The sequence below is a fragment of the Centropristis striata genome, chromosome 5, assembly GCF_030273125.1.
Source record: "Centropristis striata isolate RG_2023a ecotype Rhode Island chromosome 5, C.striata_1.0, whole genome shotgun sequence".
Classification (NCBI taxonomy): Eukaryota; Metazoa; Chordata; class Actinopteri; order Perciformes; family Serranidae; genus Centropristis; species Centropristis striata.
In genome coordinates this window covers 13,261,285-13,280,351 of record NC_081521.1, presented here as the reverse complement: position 1 = coordinate 13,280,351, position 19,067 = coordinate 13,261,285, and the positions used below count along the sequence as shown (strand labels likewise).

Here is a 19,067-nt window from a genome sequence, read left to right as displayed (position 1 = left end):
CTTTGATTGTTAGCTAATGTTAGCTTGCGGCTACCGGACGGTGTATGCAGCAGTGTGTTTGGATCTGACCGGCCCGACAGGTTGATAGTATTTAGTTCGGCGTGTGCACACGCATATGGACCGATCATGTTTTGAAGCAGAGATACAGACGGTTAGGCACGGCAGCTTGGTAAATTCAGTGCACGAGTAAGTGTGTGAATGCACGAGCATGTCCCGGAGGAGGACGGAGAGGAGGGTCGGGGTTTAGAATGACTGACACTCGGCAACACAACGCAAAATAACTTTATACTATGAATCATTCCAGAGCCTTGAGTTTGATATAATTTAAATTTCCCCTGAAACATTTAACCTAATAAATAATTTCAAGTTTCAAAGGACACCTTGTATCAATCATATTCTAGGATATTCAAATATGAATTCATAATCAGGATATATACAGACACAAATAATAAATGATATAAATGCATTCCCATGCCCCTGAGCAGGACACAGTAATGAAACACAGAGTGCAGGTTGTTATTCATGTGCAGGTGTTTGTTAAATGGGTAACTGGCTTCAGAAAAAAACCCACTTTATTATTAGTGCATGGCTGCAAGAACGTCTCATGTGTCCTAAAGCGCGCCCCCCCCCCTCTCCATGCATCTCTGGTGGGAGGGGAATAGGGAGGGAATAACACGGAGGGAATAACACACAAGCAAAAGATGCAAGTGAGGGGAAGCTGGATGCTATTAAGAGACATGAGATGCACCAGGATGCCCAAGAGGATTCATTGCGATTGCTTTAAAGACATACAAAGAAGCCAGAGCATATGTTTTCCTTTATCCCATAATGATAATAGGTGCAGCCAGACCTTTCTGCAGTGCAGACAGAGCGCTGTGTAGATCAGGTGGCAACCTCCGGGTCTGTGAAAGGAGGCAAACCAGGAAGTGCCTTAAGCTGCATTCTACCGAAAATTTCAGCAGGGGGCGTTAAGTTTGGCTGCAAAAACATTTCTGTCCATTCCATTTAAATGCAAAATGAGAAAACTGATTTATTACCTCAGAATTTTTTTTTTAGGACAACACTATGGTCTCAGTCGCTAGTAAAAAATCTTCAAGACAATTTGATTTAGATAGTGTAAATAATGGCCCCATTTAGAAGAAAATAGAAGATAAAGAATCGTATGATTTGGGGCGTGGCTACCTTTGATTGACAGGTCACTAACAAGGCGAGCCGTCATCAGGAGAGAAGCAGAACAATGTGTATCCACGGCAACGTGTCAATAAAGTTATATAGATATAAAAAAGGGCATTTACCGCTTTTGGTCTAACTTTGACCCTTTCACTGTATTTTCACTTAATGACGTTTCACGTCATTAAGTCACGTCAATCGTCAATCACGTCAATCACTTAATGATGTTTATTTGAACGTTTTGTTCATTAAAAATGTCTTGTTCAGCGTTTGGTTGGACTAACAGACACTCCAAGGGGTCGCTGTTCAGTTTTCTGAGGTAAGTAACATAAGTTTTGTTTTTATATTTTGCTAGCCAAAATTAACATCCTAGTTAATGCTCCAGTTAATGCTAACATGAATTAGCAGCAGCTTCTCTCAGTCAGGTTGAGGTGTAGAGAGGCTTTAGTCAGTGATCAGATCCCTCTCCTCCTCCACAGTCCAGATATGGTCTGCTCCCCGTATCAGAAACAAGATGGCGACGAGTGTAACACTGAACTCGATGCTTCCAACAGGCCACAAACCAATGGGTGACGTCACGGTGACTACGTCCATTATTTATATTCAGTCTATGCACTGCAAATTATTTGTTTCTTACCAAGATAAAAAAAACCTTTAGATTAAGAAGTGTTAGTTAATTTCTTATTTTAAGCGTTCAACATGCTCATTTCTAGATTTAACAATCTTAACTTAAGAAATCTTGTCAAGTGAAATTATCTGTCCATGCAGCAAGATAATTGCCCTTAGATTTAGTGTTTTTATCTTATTTTTACACACACCCTTTTTGCAGTGTGGTGTAGATGCGGCATAGAGGCTAGACAAAATTATGACTGAAAAAAAAAGTACCTTCAACAAATGATTTTTTGGGGGGGGGTAATGCTTTTCAGACCCTTTTAGCGACTGCTCAGATTAATCTCAGTCAGCGGCTCCTCTGGCAGCAGCATGGAGTCTCTCCCTCTTTAACAATTTAATGAAGGAAAACAGTAAACGGCTGTGCACAAACGACACTGCACTCTAGCAGAGCACTTCTGGCTGCAGATTGATCAACATACATCAGTCCTGCTCTGCCTTCAGATGTTGCAGGGATATCATGAACTGAAGAAGAAGCTTCTCATACAGTTTAAAGCTGCTGCATAGAGCAATGCTGAAAGAATCACACAATTACACCAATTTTGTTTTATTTTCCAGATTTTCTTCATATGTGTTCTTCCCTCCAACACCTTTATCTGAATTTGCATGTGTTAACTATAATTTTTGCAGTGAAAATATAAACCAATAAATCAATTAACACACTTGCAGTGTTTTTTTGCCAGCTGTCCTTCCTGCATTTAGCCTGGATAATGTGTTTAACAACTCACAGTTATAGTTAATGCTGTGAAAATGTACATTATGTTGATTATATCAAGACAGCAGGAAAAGGAGGAGGATGTTTGCTGACACAGATTTAATTTAATTGACAGCACTGTTTGTATTCTTCATGTAGCCTGATTTCTTTGTGTTCTTATCATATTACAGAGGCCTTTTGTAAGACTGTTGTTCTTGTTGTTCCACAAATGTTTGGACTTTATTCTTTCTCTGTGCACTTAGGAAGCCACAAATCCCTACTCTTAACTGTGATTCAGACCTGACTCAAACAGAGCAACAACAAAGGAATGCATGTTTAATCACACTTGATGGGGCTGAACAGAAAACACCAACCTCGACTGCTTCCAGTTTAAACCTGGATCACATTTTGATCCATTATAGCAAAATGCAACATCCAAAATAATGTGCTGTGTAAGTAAGTAAAGCAGCAGTGATGAACTCCTCTTATTAAGCATTGATTTGACCCGACTGTGGAGAGTGCAGCCCCTGGGTATTGTTAATATACTTCTGTTCAGTTCTGCTGCTATTGAATTTCTGCTCAGGACCATATCAGCAAAGTGCACAACACCACCAGTGCAATATTAGACTAACAATACATGACAACTTAAGGCTGGTGGATTTCAGTGGCTTTGTTTGTGGCTTTGTTTGGGTTCAAGCTGCCCTTTTGGCCATAATAGGCTAATCGGAACATCTTTGAATTGTTAGTAAAGACAAACATTGTGCAAACAGCTTCCCTACTCAATAACTACACACCCACTGTGAACATTTTAAGGCAAAATCAATGAAAAGGCTATTTCAGGTCCTTTACATTGTGTATTTTAACAAAAAAGGAACCTATCTGCATGTCTTAACATTTCTGAAACTTTTTGAAACTAATAATCATAGAATGTATGTATGTAAGTGTGCGTATAGCGACTGTGATGTTTAGCATCTGCTTTGCCTGGAGCCAGAAGTGACCATGTTTGGCAGTATCTGGGTGGGGCTGGGCCGCATCAGGTATTCCACAAAAAAAACGTTGCTAAAAAAAAATCCAAACTTCTCAAATGTCATTACTAACAGTTATTTAACTTGAATGGGTTCTTCTGAAAATGAACTGTCCTGAACATGAATGGAATATTAAAGAACATGAACAGGTCTTCTGAACAAGGCTCCTTCTGCCTACTTCTTGAATTCCGATCACGTCGCCGAATGTCACCGGAAAGACCAGAGTAGACCCGAATGAACAATGAACAGTTCCGGAGAAAACGTTACCAGTTAAGTGCGCCGCCGCCACACCCTCGTCGGTTACTGCAGTGTCAAACTGAGCCTAATCATAACTGCCTGCTATTACTTAGTGTTCGTTGTGCGTGAGTACAAGTTATTTGCATGGATCTGGACCAGTTGCCATGTTGTGATGCATGATCCCGCACACAGAGGTTTATTTTTGTGAAACCTCACCACAGTAAGTCCTGTACCTTGTTCATGTGTGAACCAATTAAAGAGTTTAAAAAACAAAAAAACTCTCTGGAGTAGCTGCAGTTTTTCTAACAGAAAATTAAACAAAAACAAAACATAGTTTACAAACAACACGGCAGATAAAAAGCGGTCCGGTAGCAGTTGCCTTTCTTTTTGCACTCGATATTTATGTCTTTCATGATGACATGAAGATCATGACATTTGTAGATGGTAGAAAGTAGCGGGATAGCAAGCGCTTAAAGGACCGGGCTTACCGGGCTGTTCCTTTCCTGCCGTGCGGTTGTTGTTGTAAACGTCGTCATAGAAACAAGTGAAACAAAGCTCCAGCTTGCGCAATAAAGGGACCTTCCACACACAACACTGTAAAGTGCCGTTCATATAAAACTTGCGGGCCGCACGAACATTCAACTTTCATATCAAGGTGGAGGCCTCAAACTGATTTAATCAATATATATATATAATCAATTGTAAAGTACTTTTCCGCATCTTTATAATGGACGATTCATAAATTTGTTGCAATTTCGGGAAAACTGTTTTCAGCACATTATTTGTGCTTTCCCTAATAATATATTTGGATCCAGATCCTAAGTGATTGACAAGGAGGGTGGCCTGCTTTCAATCTCTGTGTTTCACTGAAGACAGCTGGCTAACTGCTGAACACTATCAACTGTAACGCTGGTTAGCCACGATGGCCCCTGGTACGAGAGTACCAGGGGAGCATTGGTGTTTACACCACTAGCACAGGAGCTTTGGACCGGAAGGTGAGGTAGTCTTCAGGTCCAGTACAGGGGAAATACTTATGTTACTTGTGTTGTGCCTGAACTGAAGTAGGGCAAGTGGGCAACAGGTTGTGGTTTAGCAGCCTCTACAGACATCATGGTAAATGTGAAGAGACTGAAGAAGACGTTGATGGAGGAAATAAAGATTAAAGGAGAGAGTGGCCCAAGAGGCTGCTAGCACTTGTGTTGTGTTGCCTGCTGAGGAACCCTTACAGTCAATATACGTATGAAAGCTCTGAAGGCTCCAGGTCTCCAGTTTCTGATTGTAAAGTTTCATCAGGCTGTGATTATTCTATTGTCACAGCAGCTCATTTTTTTATATACTGAGCTCAAGTTTTAAAAATATCCTCTCACTTCAAAGAAATGCTAATATGGCGATCTCATTAACATGACAATTTGCAAGAAAGCATCTGCTAAAAAAACCCAACAAGAAGTGGTAACAGTTCCAGGTGGCATAATCTACCACAATTTTCTCTCTCTTGATTTGTGTTTGTTCTTACTGTGTGTTTGAAAGCAAATTAATTTAAACAAAGATGTGCAGACATGACAACCAATGCCTAGCATGCAATCTGCCATGTCAAGGGTACCAATTCCCTATAGCCACCCCGCTGATGTTATCTTATGTTTGCCACATACAGTCTGTATACTATCACAACTCTGTAGCTAGCTAATGTTAGCCTGATACAACATATACTATCACAACTCTGTAGCTAGCTAATGTTAGCCTGATACAACATGTACCGTCACAACTCTGTAGCTAGCTAATGTTAGCCTGATACAACATATACTATCAAAACTATGTAGCTAGCAAATGTTAGCCTGATACAACATATACTATCACAACTCTGTTAGCCTGATACAACATGTACCGTCACAACTCTGTAGCTAGCTAATGTTAGCCTGATACAACATGTACCGTCACAACTCTGGACTTAACCTTTGACTTGAATTGACCTCACTTGCCCAAGACAGAGTGACTTGGGACTTGCTTGTAGAATTTTGTAAATATTCTTTTGATTGAACAAAAACATGAATAAAATACTACTATTATGCTAAAATATTTCCCCAACTATAGTATGTTCCCTGTTGGGGGCCAACCTTCAATTTTGTAAATTATCAGCTTATTCCGATTATTTCCCATAAATTCCCATTAATTGCAATGGAAAAATGCCAACATTGAAAATTCACAGAATTTTGAAACCCTACTTGCTTGGGACTTTGACCAAACGGCTTGGGTCTTACTTGAGATGTGGATCAAATTACGTGAGTCACATGTCGGTTACAAGTTAACAAAGTTGAGTTTTCTGTATGTTTTAAAGTGCAAATGATTTAATCAAATCAAATCTGGGAATAAAAAAACAGAATCATATTAAAAAGAAATTGCAGGAAATGACACAAAGCTATAAGTAAGGTAAGCACAGATATAAGTATCCAGTGACAAAAACGGACTTTAATAAATAAAGAAATTAGATGTTGCTTGCATATTGCTTGAACACAACAGCAGCTCAGACATGTACAATACCCTGTAGAGAAGGAGCACGAGACACACAGAAAGGCATTACACTCTTTACTAGTCAGGGTCTGGGCTTGTTGCTATGGTTACATCAGATTTAAAGCATGTGTGGATGTGGAGAAGACACCCATTGTGGAGGAACACTGAACATTAACCGAATGTTCAAATGGCTGAAAACAAGCTCTGATCCCATGTAAACGCTTGATTAATGAGGGCACACAAGGAGCCTAACAAAGAGACAGAAAAAAAAAAAGTGCTCGTGTCGGTTGATAATTTGCCCTATTTTCCCCACCTGAGCCTCAGAAAAAAACACCAGCAAGTGTTTGAGTTAACAAGCCACATACAAATGTGTGAATGTTAATTTAAAACTGAAATAAGACTAAGTTGACATGAAATATTGTGTCAACACTTGGGAGGGCATGGTGTCCATGTAATGGGGTGGCCTACATCACCGAGCATTAGCAGTCCTGCTGGAGGCCACAGCTGCTGTGTTGGTTAATGGGGTTAAAACAGGACTCAGACAGCAGGTGACGGGTAAGGTAGCAGCTTGTCACCAAAACACAGATAATGAAAAAATCTGAGCAGTTCGGTTTGCCAGTCACAGTTCAGGGCATGTGTGTATTGTACACTTCATTTTAGATATTTTCGTTTTCAGTCAAAAGGGTTGTGCTGACAACCCAGTGAAACAGATAGCACGGGTGAGGTGCAGAGTAGATCTTCAAAATGGCGAGTGGAAAGACACAGCACGATCAGAGGCATCGTTTCAGCCTGCTGTATGGGAGCATAATGGATTTAGTGCTTCTTTTATGACACGGATGGAAAAAATGGATGCTGTTCAACACATGTGGCTTATGCTTGCGGCAATACTTCCAATAAGATGGCGCATTTATGCAGACATCACCCCGGTGTGACAGCGTGAGTAGGAGACACTAAGGTAGTCCCTGCAGCATTAAACAGCCTCTTCATGTAGAGTCAAATAGGACAACGTCCACAACTAAAGCACTGAGGGAGTTTATAGCCAAAGATATGCAGCCCTATGCAGGATTTCAGCATATGATTAAAGTACTAAAGCCATGATATCATATCCCTTCAACAACACAGTAGCTACCATACTTTATGACAAGATATTGTCAACGAACTGTCCAACACAGCCTCCATAGCTCCCACTACAGAGCTACCTACGTACATGTGACTGCTGATAAGCTCAGTTGCGCAGACATGCCCCCATTATTACTTTTGTTTTGAAAGACGTCTAATGCTAGTTGTGTACAGGTACATCTCAAAAATTTGACTATCGTGAAAAAGTTCAATATTTTTTGTCAGATATTTCAGAAAGTGAAACTCGTACATTATATAGATTCATTACACATAGAGTGAAATATTTCAAGCCTGTTTTTCTTGTAATTTTGATGATTCTGGCTTAGAGATAATGAAAACCCAAAACTCTGTGTGTCTCAGAAAATTAGAATATTACATAAGATCAATAAAGAAAAAACATATTTTAAACACAAATGTCAGGCTTCTGAAAAGTATGTTCATTAATACTAATTAATTAATTAATTAATTATTAATACCCATAGACTCCTATGGGCTTCAGGTCAGCCCAGTTATGTGGCCAGTCCAGCCCAGTAACACCATGGTCACTGAAGCAGCTTTTGGTACCTTTACCAGTGTGGCCAGGTGCCAAGTCCTGCTGGAGAATGAAAGCAGCATCTCCTGGGAGCTTGTGGAAGCATGAAGACTCTAAAATGTCCTGCTAGATGGCTGCTATGTTGACTGTGGACTTCAGAAAACACAGTGGAGCAACAGCAGCAGAGGACATGGCCCCAAACCACCACTGACCCAGGACCAGCACATTACACTCACCAGCAATATTATAATTTTATACTGAGACACTGAGTTTTCATTATCTCTAAGCCAGAATCATCAAAATTACAAGGAAAAACAGTCTTGAAATATTTCACTCTATGAATCTGTATACGAGTTTCACTTTCTGAAATGATTGACAAAAAATATTTAACTTTTTCATGATATTCATGAAAATTATATTTGAGATGTACCTCTATGCTTAATTTATGTTGATATAATTCATCTTTAGGTGGATTTTTTTTTTTTTGCTGAATGCATACATTTAAAGTTTAGTGTAATCTGCAATGCCCACTCTCTGCAGCAAAAACGTACTGAAACAAACTTAAAAAAACATTGCACTTGAACTGTTCCACCATTAGTGACATGGCAGGATAACCTGGCTACCGTCCTGCCACACTTTCAATATAGGTCAGTTACTGTCAGGTCAGAGCACCAGGTTAAGCCATAAGACTGTCTGGAGGCCATATGTTGCCTGCAAACAAGGCCATATGTTGCACACGCACACGCGCACACACACACACACACACACACACACAGGTAATTCCAAGGTGCGGATGGCCATTTTGTTGACCTTAAAACTGCAATCTAATGAAGCCTTACAGAGTGGTAGTGTAAACAAATGCTTGGAAGTTTAAGTTAAAGGTTGTAGCTTTCTATAAATAGCCAAAACAACTGTAATTAATTCATGTACTTCACTATTTTAATAAAGTAGCTGTAACTACCTGTAACTCTTAATAATATCATACAAGTTTAAATGGCCCAAGAAAATTACGTTAGTATGTTACAATTACCCTCACAAATCTAGTTGGACTGACCCCTGGTCATTAAGTAACAGTAACGCAAATACATCATGTTGACCCAACATATTTACATTTTGTTCACTCAAAACTGTTTCTCGCTAAATTAAAGCATTTTATTTAGGTGGAAATTATTTCCATAATTTTATTTCGTTCTGGGAGGAAATTATTTTTTTGAGTGCATTTAGTAAATCTGAGTATGCTCAGGTTACTGTAACAACAAAAGCTGAATGACAGATAGGATCTTTTCACTTATATACAACAAAGTTGCAATGTCCCTTGTAAACAATGAAAACATTATGATCTCACCTCAAACACACTGCCAGTCTCCCACTAGATGCACAGGCGAGTGTAAACTTGGTGTATATTGTTACTGCCAGGAATTTTGTGATCCAACAGCTTTGAACCTTTACACCAACCACAAAAGGCTGATATACACTACTGGTCAAAAGTTTTAGAACACACCAACTTCCAGAATTTAATTGAAAATGATGCAGTTTAATGTCTCAGTGTACTCTGAAATTAATGCACATTTGCAACATTTAAAATTCTTTATCGAGCATGATAGTGTTTTGAAAGTAAAAAAAAGATTCAAAATCACATTTTATGTTGGACTAAAATTACTTAAAAAAGACACAAAATTACCAAAAAAGACACCAAAAGACACAAAATGACTTAAAAAAGACAAAAAAAGACACAAAATGACTTACAAAGACATGAAAAGAATGCAAAAATGGACAAGACTCCATAGAGTTAAGTTGTTAACCCATTTCTTGTTCCCTGAAAAAGGCCTACCGGTACTTGTATAATTCTGAAATGTACATTATTTTTCAGTTTTTGTTAACCTTACCTTTTTTTATTTACCTCTGGCAGTTCACCACTTACCTTTGTACCCTTTCAAGCTGTTCATTTGACTTGAACTGCTTGAATTTCAATAAAAAACTGGAAAAATTGGGGTGTTCTAAAACTTTTGACCGGTAGTGTATCTGATATTTAGTGTAATTCTAATCAGTGTGTGATAAAGCTTACCCATGTAGCCAAGCCTCCATTTGGAGAACGCCACAATGCTGCTTCCTATCCAGAAGAACTCCTCTACTACGTGGGAAAGAGCGGCCTGCTGCTGCCCGCTCTTACACTTTGTTCCCTCATTCTGTTTGTCCTGCTCCTCTGAGGAGGAGGAGAAGGCCCCTTTAGCTAGAGGTCCAGGCTTGTCCCCGGTGGTGGCCGTGGCAGCAGAACACAGCAGTGGGCCGATGGGGAAAAAGCTGTTCTTCTTGGATGTGTTCATTTAGATTAACTGAGATTCTCCCTCAAACCACAAGGGGATGTTCCCACAAAAAGTGGAGGAAAAATGTAACCTTGGGTCAAATAGGGACACAAGACATGTACCTCGACAACTTTTACGTTCTTTTTTTTTTTTGGTAAAGTTCTATATCCTGCTATTTTACTTCCTTAAAAACGCACATATAGTATAGTCAAAAGCATCACTTTCTGAAATTTCCTTCCAAGGTTAAAAGCAAAATCGGCAGAAAAAGCCAACGGAAGAATTCCTCTCAGTCTTCGAATGGTATCAACAGTTGGTCAATAATCTTGCCCCAGCAAACCTGCTTATTGCACGGCCATCTCTTCAAAAAGATTCCATCTCAAAGACAAAAAAGATGTAGCAGAAGGTTTCCAAAGCTACAATTTGTCTTCATGCTATGCCATTATTATTTTTTTCTTCCCTCAGCTTGCATTCACCAGTAATGCTGAAAAACGGCTGGCTTCTCATGAAAGAGACTGTGGCCGGATCAATGGAAAGCGTAAAAGACACTGAAGCCCAACACACAAACGCTAACTGTGTAACATGTGCTGGGCGGGCAGAAATCCTAAATCCCTAGGAAGTAGTAATCCTGGTTTAGGAGATTTGCTAAATGTGTTGAGTGAAATGCGATGACCCACAGAAAAACCACAAAGAGGGACAATGGTGGAACGTTAAAGAGGCTTAATAAACATGTAGCTTCTTTTATAGTCCGGCACCAATGAAAGAATCCGTTTGATCAAGTGTTTCTTCTGGGCTCTGGACAGACTGAGCTCTGATATTCCTCAACTGTCTGCAGACGTCACACAGCCCTGGCCGAGCTCCACATGAAACAATCCTTTTATCAATTACCCTGCACTCACTCTGACTGCCTTTCTGGGGCTCTGTATTATCAGAACAGACTAGGGTTGTCAGGATCTGATCTCAAAGACTCGCAATCAAGGCGTTTCTGAACTGGTGGACATCAGCAATTCAGCTATATTGAGCCTGATCCAATCCTTTATTTTATATCAGCTGTCACACAGCGATCCCTGGCACTGCAAGCAGCCTGTTGTTTTTGTAGAGATTATTATTATTGTTCCACATGCACATCAACAGGAGCTCGGGATGCTCGGGATGCTCGAAAAAAAAAAAAAGCAATGTTCTGCAATGGTCAGGAAACTTCATAAAGCACGCTGGAGTTGGGATTAAGTTATTTTAATGTTCACAAAATTTGGTGTGATAATTGCTTAAATCAATGGTATAGCACTCCTCATACAAATAAAATGTAACATAAAGTGATTCACACAATACAACGCCATTCTTTAAGGCAGCTATTCTCAACCTTGGGGTCGGGACCCCAATTGGGGTCGCGAGATGATTTCTGGGGGTCGCCAAATCATTTTGGAAGTCAGCTCTGTCTCCACTGTGTTAAAGTGTTAATGTGTTTTAGTCTTTTTGGTCACTTAATGTGTTTTTTTTTGTCATTTTGTGTCTTTTTAGGTCATTTTGTGTCTTTTTTGGCCATTTTGTTTCCTTTTTTTTTGACATTTTGTGTCTTTTTTTAGCCATTTTGTGTTTTTTTTGGTCATTTTTGTCTTTTTTGATCATTTTGTGGTCAATTTGTGTCTTTTTTAATCTTTTTGTGGTCAATTTGTGTCTTTTTTGGTCATTTTGTTTCTTTTTTGGGTGATTTTAACTGTGCGTGTGAGATTGTGTTCAGTGAGCGGGGGTCACTGACAACATGCATGTTAAATTGGGTGTCACAACTCAAAAAGGTTGAGAACTGCTGCTTTAAGGTAACCGTCACAGTCTGATTGGTGTCTCTGGTTCTGTTTTAGATTGGTTCACATCCTATTTTACCAACAGAGAACTTTTTGTAAATATAAATGAGTGTTCCATTTAAAAAGTGATAAAATAAATAGTGGTTTCAATTCAATTCTAGGTCCCATGCTTTTTAACGTGTACATGCTGCCACTTGGAAGTGTCATCAGGAAGCATAAGTTTCAACAGCTATGCTTATGACACACAGCAAGTCATGGATGGCAGAGAATTTCCTGCAGCTCCACCAGGACAAAACTGAAGTCAGTTCTGAAGCTCAGAGAGACAAACTCAATGCAAAATTGCAAGCACTGGCATTAAAGCCACGTAACTCAAAAAAACACTTGTTACAACCAAGGTCAGCAGAAGAACATCTCTGAACACACAACATGTCAAACCATGAAGCAGATGACCACACTGCCACTTTATTAGGTACACCTTGCTTGCTAATATAGTGGATGGTGAGTGTATCTCTTTGTATATTTATTGTCTTTTACTGCTTTCATCTGGCTTTTAATAGATATTTATTTGTATCTATTTTTATTGTATTCTATTGTTTTATATATGTAATTGAATCGGTTTTACCTCTTAGTACAGGTTGCTAACTGTAGTGATGCCTCACTGTAAATTGATGAGATTTAAGATAGTGTTTCCTTGGTTCTTGTTTTTACTGTTGTTTTAAATTGTTATTGAATGCCAGCACAGACAGATACCGATATATCTATGATAGGTCAGTGTCGGCCAATAACATATTGGTCTGGCTGTAATTCAAAGTTGGTCCCTCTCATACACGTTAGCCCTGTTTCCATTAAAGTCGAAGTGAATTTTGAAGTGACATTTTTAAAGGTTGCATTAAAGAAAATGCAAATCAGAGACGCTTCCATCACCACCTGGTTTAAAGCCAATAAACAAAGCTGCATTTGATACTTTGGTCAGAAGATGGCAGTGTAATGTATTGCTGCAGCATAATCCGTCAGTTAGCAGTAGGAGTAGAGAGAAAACAGTAAAGGCAGTAGAGATTACGCAAGAGGGAACTTAATCTGACAACGTCTGCCACCCATGAAAGAAAATGGAGAGAAGGCTTCAGTAATTGGATTCAATTGGGCAACTTATAATTGTTCTTTCATGTCAGCTCGTCTTGACCGGCAGAGTGGAAACAGCTGATCAGTCATGTGAGTTAAATGTTCACTACATCAGAACTTATTGGGAAAATGGTTCCCATCTCCTATTTTGGTGTTTCCATGAAGCTTTTCTTGTGCAAATCTTCAAATTAAAAATGTGTTGATGGAAACACGACTATAGATAGAGAGCAGAGAAAGACAGCAGCACTGGTTGAGCAAGGTAGATAGTGAATAGACGGAAATGTGTTCCGGTTGTTTCACAGCAGTTGTGTTGTGAAGCACAAAGCAACACATCCGTGGCTGGATTTGGATGAATACAAGCTTCATCCTGTCACTACATGTGATTTGTGTGTGTGTGTCGGACACCTCAACACACCAGTGTAGGGGGAATGAGATGTAGCCGAGAAACAAAGCACATGAAAACACATTACAACCTGTTCATCCTTAAATATCACTGCTTCGTATTATACATACATGGGTCGATGACGTCATCTAACCCAGCGTCAGTTGGTGTAACCAAATTTTTCCCCCATAAAAATCTGATTATATGCAGGAAAATAAATGTGAACTAAAATGAGAAAAAAAAATCACGTTTACATTGCAACACTATGGTATATAACAAATTCTACATAATTCGTCAAAACTTTAGAAAAAAATGGTTGCATTTAGAATATGTTCTGCTCAATATTGACGAAAATGTGTAAATGAGCCCAATCAGGTTGCACTGGTAGTCCAGCTCCTCCAGGATGTCATACAATGTTACCGGTTACACTGGCCATCAAAACAAAAAGTCTAGCGTAAACCCTGGTCAGAACGTATGCTCACATGTTGTTACTTTTCTTTTGATAAGCTACAACAATGCAGTAAAGCAAGAGAAAGAGAGACAGAGAGAGAGAGAGAGAGAGAGAGAGAGAGAGAGAGAGAGAGAGTTGTTTTTTTTTATTTTATTTATTTATTTTTCTTCTTTTTTTGCTAGGACAGTTAGATTGTATGAATTATATATTGATTGTAAATATTGTTCAATGATTGTAAATATTGCTTTCTTTTATTGTTATTAGTTTTTCTTTTCTTTTAAAATGAAAAATAGAATTATAATAATTTATTGTAAATATTGCTTTCCTATCTTGCTTGCTTTGGCAAAATATACATTGTTACGTCATGCCAATAAAGCCAATTGAATTGAGAGAGAGAGAGAGAGAGAGAGAGAGAGAGAGAGAGAGAGAGAGAGAGAGAGAGAGAGAGAGAGAGAGAGAGAGAGAGACTGAATATAGCGCAGGATCCATTACAGTTCCCTAATTGAATATTGTCCGTTAATCAATTGTGTTTAACAATAATCTTGTCACATTGCATGAGCCTAGTAGGTAAGACAGTACAGACTCATGTAATAGAAGACCCTGTGGGAACAGGATTTGGACCTATTCTGCAAAAACTTACTAGAATTCCACAGAGAGCAGAACAAATCAAAGTAGTGGGGATAAAGTCACAGCAGGCAGATGACAAGACTTTGTACCTCTGCATCCTGACAAATCCTGTTGAAGACATTTATGGAGGGAACACAGCTGCTGTCTCCCTCTGACAGTTAGTGTTAAAATAAGCTGATAAAAGGCTACGTTCAGGACATGATCAACCCATCCACAGTACTTCCTCCCCAACAAAACCACAACAGTTTGCTGTCTTGGCTCCACAATGATGGAACAAGCTTCCCACTGAGCACAACTCTACGACTCCATTCAGAATGCACCTTGGCCCATAAAATTATAATAAACTGTCCACTGTTGTCTCTAAAATGGAGCACATGAAGTAGGTCAGCTTATTTGATGTACCTGAAGTTGATGTTGTTGCATTTTTCTTGCACAACAAGATCTCCGGTCTAAACGACAGAATAGGTCCCATATGAGCGTTTGTGGTTCAGAGCGGAGCGGAGCGTTCTAAAAAATAGCACACACACGTCATTATACATACAGTTCTAAACAAAAAGGCTGCGGTTTCCTTGAATTTAGGGTACAAAACCACTGATCTAGGTTTAGGGCAAAAAACTTCTCGATAAGGCGTTATAAAAGACAGTTTAAACAGGAAATGCATGCCGGAAGTGAAGTAGTTACAAGGACGACAGGAAGTGACGTAGTTATGTAAAACCTAGGGCTGTCTAGGGTTGTCAAAAGTATCAATACTCAAAAAAGTATCAATACTAAAACATTGTATCCGGATACAATACTCATTTTCAAAAGTATCGATACCTAGCCAAGGAATGAACACTTAAATTAAGTTTTTTTTTTTTTTTAATCAAGCTTGCCTAATATTGTGCACAGCATACAACCTTAAAATATTGTTCTAATTGTTATTGTTTATTGTATTTATTTATTTTTTGCACTACCTCAGACCTGAAGGTTGTTATCATAGTTGCAGTTTCTTTTTGCACAACTGTTTTTTATTATAAATATTTAACCTGTGGTTCTGTTCATTTTTACATGTTGCATTTTTCTTGGTCATAAAAACATTTCTGTTAAATTTGGGGGTCTTTGTTTTTATCCTGGTGGTATCGAAAATGGTATTGAGTATCGAATATTTTCCTGAGTATCAGTATCGAGCTGTCAATCAAATAAAATATTTAACTGCGATTAATTGCACAGTTCTTGATAATTACCAAAATAATTATCAATAAAACCATGGAAAACGTCTAGATATCAGCTCTTAAATTAAACTCCTGCTCATCATTCCCCATCAACGATCTGCACAGAGAAATAGGTGAGGATTTTGGTATTGAAGTCAGATAATTTAATTTTCAAGGTTTCCTCAAGCTATTTTTCTAACAGAGGCCATATCTCATCAAATATGCGCTCATTTGCATACAGTCATAATCAGATCGTTTGATAAAGTCATGCTCAAAATATTTTTTCCCAAGAGTAAACATGTGTACTTGGGGGTCTGAGTTGAGTCTGAGTTGGTGAAAACCTTTAGGGAACCTGGTCAGGAGGCAGTGTTGACCTATGGACGGACGGATTAAGAATTAAAGTGCCTCATGCAAAATAACTATACAACAGCATGCACACTCAACATTTCTGGGTTCAAGAAATTACGACTAGACTAATGTGCAATCACAATCAGATGAGAAACAGTAGCATCTCTGCAGACTGATCAAGTCAAGAAGCAGCTTTCTGCAGCACTTATAACTAACCACAGAGCACAACACAGACCGACATCTTTTATTATACTTCACCCTGACATATTAGCTTCATCATCCTGAAAGTTACACTTAACTTCTTAAATCACCACAAACACAAATGTGATCAGCCCACTAATCTAAAATTAAATATGGTGGTTATCTATGACCTAAAATTATGTAGTCATCCACAGCAGAGGCGCCTCTGCCCCCATGCTCTTACTACTCCACCTGTCTCTGCTCCTCACCACTGATGTACCCATTAAAGGAGGCAGTAATTGAGCTGTTGGGGTGCTCTCTTCAATTTGAAATAGCTCTTAAACATCCATCTAGTTTAATAGCTTATTAACAAAACCTACAATAAGACCATGCAAGGAGAGCGAGCCTGCTGAGGAAGTGAAGCGGACTAAATGTGTCACATTGGAACCAACTTAAACGCTGCTTGGTGGATAATTTAGCCTCTTGGAGATCTTATTAGGAGCTGCATAGTGTAGCCCATGGTTTGTCCTGTCATACTCATATCGCCACACTGTATAAATAATTGCCTAAGTCATTTTTTGTCAAAATTGTTTTTTTTTTGCCTGAATCATCTCCTCATGCCACCTATGGTAAAATCACCTACATCCTCAGTTGATCAGATCATGTGATTTTACCCCTTTAAGATAATGGCCTATGTCAAGTGTGTGACTTAAGCGGATTTATTATGCCCAAGTCAAAATAAAATGTGACTTAGGCAATTTTTTAAAATGCCTTTGTGACTTAGCAATTATTAATAATAATTAATGACACTTTGAAGTAACATTAATGCTCATGATACTTGTCATGTCATGTTTCTGACAGGCTTGTGTCACTCTTATGTAGACAAAATAAAGTGTTACCATATCTTGCTTAAGTCACAAAGGCATGGTAAAAAAATTGCCTAAGACATTTATTTCTCTTAAGATACATAATTTACACAGTGTTATTACTATGCCAATAGCCATCCTTTGTTACATTCTTTTTGAGTGAAATGATCAATAAATGTCATATGTTACACTTTTGGTGAAGTTTTTTGTGTTTCCTGCTAAACTTAAAAAAATGAGTTAGGCGATTATTTTAACAGGGTGACGATGTACAATTAAGTAGGGAAAAAGCTGCCAGAATTATTCAAGTTTTGGACATGAACATGGGCCTGCGTTCGGAGATTTTCAGCAAATCACTGTTAGTCAGGATCCAGTTTTTATGAACAGGGGAAGCAATGAGAAAGTAAAAAAAAAAAAAAAACTGAACTCACCCTGGCCCCGAGGATGGCCTTTCTTCACATGTTTTCCAGGCAGACATTTTGACACGCTATGTTCAAACAGTAAACTGGCTTTACTGTGTCGTTTTCTGCACCTGGACCAAGTGGCATAAATATGAATTTTCAACGACACGTCGTTGAAATGCCAAAGATGTGCTGAGTCATGGAAACCCGCAATGTGTCGCATAACAACTCATTAAAAACACTAAATAACGAAACGAGGGAAACTTTAGTTAAAGTCCTAAAAATAACTATCACAGTGGAGTCTGAAATTGTGCTCATTAATATCCACACATCGCGAGGAAGTCACAAGGTGACATGTTGCTGCATCTCATTATCCAGGAGCTGACGCACGTGCACACACCTGTGTTGCGTTCGGGCACACATCGAATTATGGGAACTTTCTACATCCGCCACGACATATGAGTACAGGTGCATCTCAATACATAAGGAAACCATGGAAAAATCCATTTCCAGCAGTTCAAGTCAAATAGTCCCAACCAAGTATTGAGTCATAGAGACCAGGGATGGGCAAATTAAATGCTGGAGGGGGCCACAATTTTTCATGTTCACTACCACAGGGCCACATATAGGAGCGTGCACTTAACCAGATAGGATGAAACTGCAATTTTAAACATGTTTACAGTGCAGTAACTTAACATATTTCATGCTCAAATGCATGTATAACAGTATAAATAGGAATACAAAAGGTTTAAGAAATGTCTTTCTTTTTTAGTGTAAGAACAGCAGACCAACATTAATTGGAAGAAGTAATTTTTTGTGCATTAAGATTTCATGCTCAAATGCATGTAGTTGTACTGAGGGCCACTTCAAGTGAGGGTGCAGGCCGTCTGCGGCCCCCAGGCCTCCAGTTGCCCATCCCTGATATAGATGGACATACTTTTCAGAGGCCAACATTTCCATATTAAACATACTTTTTAAAATTGGTCTTTTGTAATCTTTTGAGACACTGAATTTTAGGTCTTCCTTAAATGTAAGCCATAATCATTATAATTAGAAGAAATTAAATAAAATAGGACATGAAATGTTTCATTCAGTGTGTAATGGCTCTATATAATGTGTAATTTCCACTTTTGAATTGAATTACAGACATAGATAAACTTTTCTATGATATTCTAATTCATTGAGATGGACCTGTATTCAAAATGTTCAGCTGGTAGGACCTATTTACAATAATGAAATGGGGTTTGGGAAATTAAATAGTTTTTTTTTTTTATAGAAAGAAAGCCATCAAGGTTAGTGTACATTAACACTGATAATTGTAGTTATTTTATGAATTACTTCTTATTGTGCACTGGCTGAACTAATGCTGGACTACTGCCCTACTTAAGGGAAATAAAAAGGAAAATAAAATGTGACAAAAGCCATTAACAGTCGGCTAGTTTTAGACATTAGCATT

The 19,067-nt window shown here is 38.6% G+C and overlaps 1 protein-coding gene across 1 annotated transcript in view; it reads right to left on the bottom strand.

Annotated features, from left to right (window-relative positions):
- Nucleotides 1-18,328, bottom strand: part of LOC131971011 (1-phosphatidylinositol 4,5-bisphosphate phosphodiesterase eta-2-like) — a 78,854-nt gene extending 60,526 nt beyond the window's left edge. Inside the window, 1 exon segment of the mRNA XM_059332275.1 lies at nucleotides 17,642-18,328. Within this exon segment, the coding sequence (XP_059188258.1) occupies nucleotides 17,642-17,834 (193 nt within the window). The 5' untranslated portion in view covers nucleotides 17,835-18,328.
- Between the last annotated feature and the right edge of the window lie 739 nt (nucleotides 18,329-19,067).